This window comes from Anolis carolinensis, chromosome 6 (genome assembly GCF_035594765.1).
Source record: "Anolis carolinensis isolate JA03-04 chromosome 6, rAnoCar3.1.pri, whole genome shotgun sequence".
NCBI classification, from domain to species: Eukaryota; Metazoa; Chordata; class Lepidosauria; order Squamata; family Dactyloidae; genus Anolis; species Anolis carolinensis.
Genome location: NC_085846.1, coordinates 13,767,393 through 13,776,773, shown reverse-complemented (window position 1 = coordinate 13,776,773; position 9,381 = coordinate 13,767,393). Strand labels below are relative to the sequence as shown.

The 9,381-nt window shown below is 43.9% G+C and overlaps 1 protein-coding gene across 5 annotated transcripts in view; it reads right to left on the bottom strand.

Annotated features, from left to right (window-relative positions):
* Positions 1 to 12: 12 nt before the first annotated feature.
* mvp (major vault protein) overlaps positions 13 to 9,381 on the bottom strand; it is a 33,876-nt gene continuing 24,507 nt past the window's right edge. For all 5 annotated transcript variants that reach the window (XM_008117135.3, XM_062957951.1, XM_003224997.4 and 2 more), the window contains 6 exons: positions 8,909 to 9,044; positions 7,112 to 7,323; positions 3,569 to 3,685; positions 3,351 to 3,477; positions 2,176 to 2,364; positions 13 to 301 (listed from right to left, as the gene is read on the bottom strand). In XM_008117135.3, the coding sequence (XP_008115342.2) occupies positions 179 to 301; positions 2,176 to 2,364; positions 3,351 to 3,477; positions 3,569 to 3,685; positions 7,112 to 7,323; positions 8,909 to 9,044 (904 nt within the window). In that variant the 3' untranslated portion in view covers positions 13 to 178. The remainder of the gene's footprint in view (positions 302 to 2,175; positions 2,365 to 3,350; positions 3,478 to 3,568; positions 3,686 to 7,111; positions 7,324 to 8,908; positions 9,045 to 9,381) is intronic.

The window sequence follows — 9,381 nt, the reverse complement described above, 5'->3', positions numbered from 1 at the left end:
AGAATCTGGAACTGCAGTGAATCAGGTTTATTGTAGACTTTCTCTCCCTATGTCAGAAAGGCACACATTGTCGAGCGGGGTCCAGACAAGAAGGAAAGGCTTGGCTTGGCCCCTTCTCATCCCTAAGGCACTTGGAAGAAGGTCTGGCCGAAAAGCGTTCCCCCATCTTTGGTCTCTATCAGGACTCTGAAGGTTTGGGGAGGATGCCCAGCAGCCCCCCTGCGGCTGTGAAGAGGTTGATAGGGGAGGATCCATCTGTGATCAGCGTGGACTTGATGCCCAGACCCTGGAGCAGTTTCGCCTGTGGGAAAAGAAGAAGCGGACATTTCATCTCCAGGGCTCCTTTGTTAATAAAGCCAGATTATAAGACTTCTAATTCTCCATTGCTAAATCTAAGTTTGAGATCGTTCTTGCTTTGGGCTACGGGTTTCTCGTAATTTTAGTCCAAAACAGGAACATACCCCAGTTTGGTTGCCAATACTTTAGCACAGCAGATTAAACCACCAGCTGCAGTAAAATCTTGTCTATCAAGAGGTTTGACAGTTGAAGCCTGGGTCAGGGTGAGCTCCTATCCTTTAGCCCAGCTTCTGCCTACCTAGCGGTTTGAAAGTAAAATGTAAGTAGATAAATAGGTACCGCTTAAAAGCAGGGAGGTATTTTAAAGGCATCCATAAGGAAATGCCAGGAAAATTCAATCAAAGGAGGAAGTTTACAAACAAAGCTCTTCAGTAGGGAGATAGAGCAACAGCACCCCCTCCCCACCCCCAGTAGCTGGAACGAAGCACAAGCCTCTAAGATGCCGACGATGGGAAAAGCCTATATGCCTCTATCTATGTACAATTGTCTGTCTATAAATGGCATTGAACATTTGCCGCATATGTATGCTCTGTGAGCCGCCCTGAGTCCCCTTCAGGGGGAGAAGGACGGAATAGAAATTCTGTAAATGCTGTAAATACAATTGTCCCTCCACATTTGTGGATTTGATGAAGATTCTACGGTCAACTTCCTCTGGTCATGCTGGAGAACCTAGAGGTTTCTAGAAAGAACACCTCCCTAGGAATCTCTAAGTCGGAGCTTTCCAAACATTTCATTTTGGTGACATACTTTTTAGACATGCATCATTTCACGACACATTAATTCAGTTTTACTAGCAAACCGGAGATTTAACTAACCACTTACAAGAAATATGGACACATACATAAATTGTATTAATGAAGTGTATGGGGATTGGAGAGACATCTCATGAAAATCTTCCCTTTCTATTTTAAAAAATAAATGATTTATTGCTTATTTAACATAAGAGGGAGCCCCTGGTGATGCAGTGGGTTAAACCACTGAGCTGCTGAATTTGCTGATCTGCAGTTCGAATCCGGGGAGCAGAGTGAGCTCCCGCTATTAGCGCCAGCTTCTGCCAACCTAGCAGTTCAAAAACATGCGAATGTGAGTAGATCAACAAGTACCACTCTGGCGGGAAGATAATGGCACTCCATGCAGTCATGCCGGCCACATGACCTTGGCGGTGTCTACGGATAATGCTGGCTCTTCGGCTTAGAAATGGAGATGAGCACCAACCCGCAGAATTGAACACAACTAGACAATATCAGGGGAAAACCTTTACCTTTACTTTTTAATGTATAAGAGGTTTCTTTTTACATTTTGCATGACACACCTACAAACTGCAGCAGACATACAAATACATTGTGACACATAGTTTGAAAAGCTTTGCTCCAGGTTCTCCCATGTGATTCTCTGGTCAGTTTCCACCCAGGCATTCCTAGAGAGGGGTTCTCTCCGGTAAAAACAATAGCAACGTCTTTATTCACTGTTTTTCATGTTCATGGGGGTTTTGTGTCACTAACCCCAGCAAATGTGGAAGGCTGACTGGACTCTCAAGGTCTGTTTTCCCCCAAACATCCCTCAGGTCCTTAGGAAGGCAATAAGTTGCCTTCTGGAGGCTCAAACAATTTGTCCATCTGGCTCAGCATTATCTATTTTGGGTAGAAAGGGCTCTCTAGGGTCTCAAGCGACAATCATATTCAGCTCCTGCTACCTGATCCTTTCCTAAAAGAGATGTCAGATAGAAACTGTATTTGGGAGGTTCTGGGTGCAAAACATACACTTTGCCGGATAAAACGACAGCCCTATTTTCTAGGTCACCCTGATTGTGTTTCTCACCTGCATCTCAGGCCCGGCCACTGCAATGTCCCGGATCGTGTTGGCTCCCAGTGACTTAATCACAGCTTCAAATTTCTTCACTTCGACAGTAGCCAAAGCCTCAGCCCGGGCAACATCCAGGTCAGCCTGAGCCTTGGAGAAGCGCAACTCCTGTTCCCGTGCCTGTGCCAGGCGCTGCAGCTCAGATTCCTGCAAAGGATTGTGTTTGCATAATTATGGGAGTAAAGGGACTGCTGGAGGGGAAAGCCCCCATTTTGGGGCAACACTGTACTTCGATCTAAAGATATGTGAATGAAAGGAAAACACTCTCTCCTGATGTTCCTCCAAACAACACTGCCATGAGTCATGTGAACATTCTGCTATGATTTGCACACTTTCAGCTCTGGAAGAACCTATCCATCCTCTACCTTTTCCACTTCACAACCCACAAGATACTTCCCATGTAAGGAAAGACATCTGGATCTGGCCTGCCATCTCTAAGATTGAAACTATCTTAGCAGAGTTCAGAAAGTTTACAATTTTAGATGGCAGCTCCCCAAATCCCGCAGCCAACAAGACTATTAGGATTCTGGGATCTCTCCTCCCACAAGATCAGGCATGTTTCCCATTCTCAGTCTCTTAGCATGGCTGGATTTCTCCAACCACTGGACTTTAAAGCTGTCAAGCTCCTTCTGACAGCAGGTCTTGCATAGGATACATTATGATCTTAATTAATACAAAATTACATTCAAACTGCAATGCTTCTCCATTACTACAAATGCCCTGGGGCTACAAAACCCTGCTGCAGAGATTGATATTTATATATATATATTTAAAAAAACGACAGCTATTAACAGTTAAAGCTGAGAGCAATTACCTTTTTTATACTCAAACTCCCAGAATCCCAAAGTGACCATGCTCACAAGGTAATTCTGGAAGCTAGAGTCCAAGAAAGTTATGTTCCCAAGCTCTTGAGAATCAAGGAGAGGAAACAAGGCCGGTTCATAGATAGGGAATGGAAGGAGAGGAGTGGCACATTCCTGAGATGGGAGTTTATGTTTTGCCAGTGCAGAAGTGAAAGCCTTCGACAATATAGTGCAGAAGTGCTCCCTCTGAGCAGAAATGGCAACTAGGAGTTTTGGTGCCAAGAGGAAGCCAGACTAGAAGACGTTCATGGAAGGAATGGAGGGACTCACAGTCTCTATGGCCGTTGCCTCTGCCTTCAGCTTGGCCTGCAGGACGGCCCCTTCCCCTTCAATCCGCGCTGCTTCTGCTCGTGATTGGGCCTCGGCTTTAGCGGATCCGGTGCTCTCCACTGCCGTGCTGAGGAAGAAGAGGAGCATAGGACAATTGAACCATTGGGAAATTGTTTGCCATTGAGTAGACGATGCACAGCCATGCACCACCACCTCACCTGAGAGCTTCCAGTTCCAGCAGCTCCTTCCTGGCCCGCTCGGCCTCAGCCTGGTCCAGGATTTTCTGCCGCTCAAGGCGTCCTCGGGCCTCTTGTTCCAACCTCTCTGCCTCATGCCTAAGTTGAGGAGGGCAGGGGGAGCAGGGAGGCAGTGGAACCAGAGAAGGGAGAAACAAAGGTCAGAACAAGAAAGTCAAGCAAAGTGGATCCTTTCCAGGGGTTTGTTAAAAAGCATTCCCCAGGAAGAACTGCAAAACCAAGGAGACAAACGTATATGTGTGGTAGTGGAGATGGCAAGCAATTCCTGCTTGAGAAGGACAAATGAGGAGAATGACTCCAAGGTGCTTTGGATGTTTTGAAAGCACCCTTTAAGACAGGAGTATGCAGGAGGTCTTTAATTGGCCTTAAGAGCTGTGGAGGAAATGCATTTGGGAAAGTCTCTGGCTCCTTCTACACTGGCATATAATCCAGATTATCAAAGCAAATAATCCACATTATCTGCTTTGAACTTGTTTATATGAGTCTACACTGCCATATAATCCAGCTCATAGCAGATAATCTGGATTTTATATGACAGCGTAGAAGCTGCAGAGATGGGCAAGTCAGATTTCCAAGATTTTTGCATAGCCCTCTATAACTCATTTCACAACTTTCCAAACTGTATGTCAGCTGCAGTGTGCAGGTGTGTCACATGAGCACACTCAGAAATGACATCAATCTTGGAAATATATGTTTCTATCTTACAAATCATATTTGTGTGTGTATGTATGTGTGCGTGTGTATATATATATATATGACAGCTTTTTGTGAGATACGTTGTGTCTCCACGTATTTCATTATTACAAATTATATGTGTGTATCTCTTAATAGTTGGTTTAACCTCGTTTGCTTAGTTAGTAAAATTAAATTACTGTGTTGCAAAATGATGCATGCCTAAAAATGTGTCACCAACAGGAAATGTTTGCAAAGCTCTGCCTTATTTCATCCCATGGTTAGCAAAAAGGAGATCAAAGAGCATGGGACTTTTTGTACTATTTCGTGATTGATAGAAAAAGACACTCCCAATATCTTTATCACCAGTCAGCATTTCCTATGCCGTGTACCCTCTCAAGTCCATCTACAGCTCCTTCTGCTCCCTCTCCCCGAAGGAGGTAACCTGGACTATGCTGCCAGCTGCCAGCAGATCCTGCAGATCAAATGAGGAGCCAGCACATTTGTCATCACAGCGCCTGAGTCCATCCGCAGCTCCTTCTGCTTTGAGAGGGAAAAGCCTGGAATCTAAACTGCAGCAGAATTTGGAAAAGTTGCTTTTTTTGTACTCTAGGTTCCAAAATCCCTCAACCAGAATGGCTACAATAATGCAATTGACTATACTGGCTCAGGGATTCTGAGACTCGTAGTCCAAAGAAGTAACTCTTCTTTGCTTTATCCTATTCCTTTATCTTATTGTCCTTCAGGGTGAATTTTTAAAATTGAAATTAATATCAGTTCCACTTTTTCCATAAATAAGGTATGCATGCAAGTCAAATTTTAACTCTGCTCCTTCAAAAACTATGAGGCTTTGGTTATCAAGATGGAACCATTCTTTTAACCAATTCAGTTTAACTGCTTCTCACAGTATAGTTTTTACATTTGAGAGGGTAAGTCTTCCTCTTTGTTTAACATCCTGTAAAATTTTCATCTTTATTCTAGTTTTTTTTCCCCTTCTCCAAATAAATTTTGTAAGTTTGGTATTCCTTTTCTTATATCCTTTTCCCTTAATATCAATTGGGATATTTTGGAAAAAGAAGCAGAGTTTGGGTAGGATATTCATTTTTATTGGAGCTAATATGTCCCAGAATAGAGAACTCCAAATTCATCCATTTTTTAGTCTTTTTAAATTTCATTCCAGTTTTTTCATAGTTATTTTTATACAAATCATCATCATCATCATCATCATCATCATCATGTTTATTCCTAAATATTTAGTTTGGGGGGTTGTTTCAATTCCTGTTTTTTATCTTAGTTATTATTTTTCTTTGTTATTTAGTGGATAATATTTTTGTTTTGCATAAATTGATTGAGAGTCCAGCAACTGGTCCAAATTGGATAACCTGGTGCATCACTTTAGGAAATTCTTTCAGGATGAATTTTAATCATACGATGCTTTGGAACCACGGTTGGCTGAGAAAGTGGTGTAGCAATAGTAGATAATATGCAGCTCCATTTCTGTAGGCTGGAAGGTCTGCTTGTCTTTGGCACTGCTTTTGGCTCTTTCAGCAAGTGCCAACTCAGCACTAGGGATTCATCATGTCAAGGACTCAGCATTTCACAAGGCTCCTCCAAGATGAAGCCAAGTCTAGGTATTAGGAAAGTTACTTTTTTCGACTCTGGCTCCCAGAATCTCCTGGCCAGAATAATGACTGAAAGAACTACCATCCAAACAGTCCCTAACTTTCCCACACACAAGTAAACCTTTACAAAGAAACTGATTTTCTTAGGACTTTTGCATGAACAAGAGCAAAGAATCATAGAATAGTAGAGTTGGAAGAGACATCAAGGGCCATCCAGTCCAACCCCCTGCCAAGTAGCAGGAAATCGCGTTCAAAGCACCCCCAACAGATGGCCATCCAGCCTCTGCTTAAAAGCCTCCAAAGAAGGAGCCTCCACCACAGTTTGGGGCAGAGAGTTCCATTGCCGAACAGCTCTCACAGTGAGGAAGTTCTTCCTAATGTTCAGGTGGAATCTCCTTTCCTGTAGTTTGAAGCTGTTGTTCCGCGTCCTAGTCTGCAGGGCAGCAGAAAACAAGCTTGCTCCCTCCTCCCTATGACTTCCCCTCACATATTTGTACATGGCTATCATGTCTCCTCTCAGCCTTCTCTTCTGCAGGCTAAACATGCCCAGTTCTTAAGCCACTCCTCATAGGGCTTGTTCTCCAGACCCTTGATCATTTTAGTTGCCCTCCTCTGGGCGCTTTCTAGCTTGTCAACATCTCGCTTAAACTGCGGTGCCCAGAATTGGACACAGTATTCCAGGTGTGGCCTGACCAAGGCAGAATAGAGGGGTAGCATGACTTCCCTGGATCTAGTTGCTATACTCCTATTGATGCAGGCCAGAATCCCGTTGGCTTTTTTAGCAGCCGCATCACATTGTAGGCTAATGTTTAACTTGTTGTTCACGAGGACTCCAAGGTCTTTTTCACAAGTACTGCTGTCAAGCCAGGTGTCCCCCATTTTGTATCTTTGCAGTTTCTGGACAGTAGGTTTTGCACCAATACTCCTTTTTGCCATTGGTGTTAACCGGTTTTATATTGTGACTCGCTTCAGACTCTAACATGGGTGGTGTATTGACTCCTTTTTTGAAAACTGTCTTAATTTTCATTGTATTTCTTTGGTAATAGGACAAACCAGATATTTTGTATGTGTGTTTCTGAGAGAGGATAGGAGAGGAAGAGAGAGAAGAAGGGGGCGCAATCTGGGAAACAAATATATGAAATCCAGCTGAGAGTTTGGCTGGTCCATGTCATGAACCTGTCCACCACGTCCCTCCCAAACTATTCCATACCGGGCCGCTGCCTCCTGGGAATTGGTGGTGATTTCAATGGCAAGCTGCACACTACGCTGGAGGGAATCTCGGGTCCTCTGGTCCACGGGCTCCACGCTCTGGATATCGATGCTGCTGATGACAAGGCCGTTGGGGGCAAAGCGCAAGGAAGTGCGCAGGGTCCCTTCCCCATCGAAGCCAAACACGGCGGCACAGATCAGGCGGTTTGAGTTCTAGGGACATTAATTGCAGTAAAAGAATAGCACAGATTCTGTTTCCCCTAAGCAAGCACAATCACACGGTCAAATACACCCTGAAGCCAAAAACAGTTTTAATGCCAGCTAGTGCATTAGTCGCCGACGCCAGGAGAGAGCACTGCCAACCAATTTCCTCTTCAAGCATTAAACAGTGTTGAGGAAGCCAGTGCAATGCAGAGGTTAGATCAGGACTGGAGAGAACCAAGTTCAAATCTCCACTCAGCTGTTAAACTCGCTAGCGGATCTCATGCCAACCATTTCTGCCTAACCTACCTCACAGGGTGATTGTCAGATAAAATGCCGAAAATGGAACCTATATATGTTTTAAATGTAATACATAAAATATTGCTACATTCAAAAGGTTGGTTATCTTATAATCCTATCTACAGGCAAAAAGGAAGAGGCTTCTGGTGGACAATTTCAACAGAAAGGAGGAAACCATGAAAATGAACAAAATCTAGCTACCAGTATTAAAAAACTCTAAAATCAAGACTGTAAATAAAGAACAAGACTCAGAAAACAGGAGAATTCCAGACAAGAAACAATCAAGGCCAGCTAACATCTCCCAACAAAGGATTTCCCTAGGTAGGAATCAGCCAAGCTTTGAAGCTGCAAGGCTATTCAATGCTAATCAAGTTGATCAACTGCACAATTCAGAATTGCTTCAAACAGTTCTTTCTCCCACCCTGGACATTTCACAGATATATAAACCCCACTTTCCTAGTTTCTAACAAACCTCACAACTTCTGAAAGATAAGTTGTTTGCTCAATTCATGTGGTCCAAAATTGTTGGGCGAGTGGGCTTGTTAACAAAAGACCTTCCCCCTAAAAGTATAGCAGAGTAAATTATTAGCAGCAGCATGACCCAGCACCAGTAGCCAAAAGTGAAAAAAGGAACAAAAACACACAGACCAATGTTATATCTTCCTTCAGAGGCTTTTCTTTATAGCAAAATAATATGGTTGTTGCCCTATTTACAAAAATAAGATTTCCGTAGCACAAAGTTCTTTATACTTCCTGCTTTCCTTCCATGCTAGGCTTCTTTCTCATGCACATAAATAGTTTCTAGCTTCGCTCTCACAGAGCCTCCTCTCACACCAAGCTTCACACAGTAGCTCTACACACGAGGCCTTCAACCAGGGGCTTCTCCCACCAAAGCTTCTCACACTGAGGCCTAACAAGCTACAGGCACACCTGCTTATATTGAACTGCAGCTTTTTCTGAGTCATTGCATCCATTTAACCCTTTCAGTGCTTGACTCACATTTTTGTAATTAAAAACACCTAGTTAATTTTTAATATTTTGGATAAAAGCAACACATAGTGGACTATAGGCTACAATGTGTAGGTTTCAGGGAAGCTGACCAAACCAGTGGGGTGGATAGGACTGCCCATGTCCACTCACCAACAATCTTCAACATGGTCACAAAGAAACATAAACCCAAGGAAGAAAAAGATCAATGAGAGAGAGACAGAGAGAGGAACTTGTGTCTAGTTCTCTGAGTGACAGAGATTTAAAGGGGGGAAAAGGCAAGGGAATGAGTGAGAAACCCACAGCTCACCTTATGGAAGTCATCAAATGTGACGGCAGCCACCGCTCCCCTGATGCGCGAAGCCAATGTCTTGCAGGCGTCACCCACAAAATCTGGGACACAAAACAGGCGGGATGCCTCAGCCGCAGCAGGGATCTCAAAGTGCCTGATGGGGAAACATGGTCATGAAAAGAACATGACAGCAGTGTTTAGTCTAGGCATAAGCAAACTCGGGCCCTCCGGGTGTTTTGGACTTCAACTCCCACCATTCCTGACAGCCTCAGGCCCCTTCCTTTCCCCCCTCAGCCACTTAAGCTTCCATGGCCAGAATTACTGGGTTGCTGTGAGTTTTCTGGGCTGTATGGTCATGTTCCAGAAAGAAGCATTCTCTCCTGATGTTTTGCCTACATCTATGGCAGGCATCTTCAGAGGTTGTGAGGTCTTGTTGGAAACTATGCAAGTGGGGTTTATATATCTGTGGAAGGTCCAGGGTGGGAAAAGAA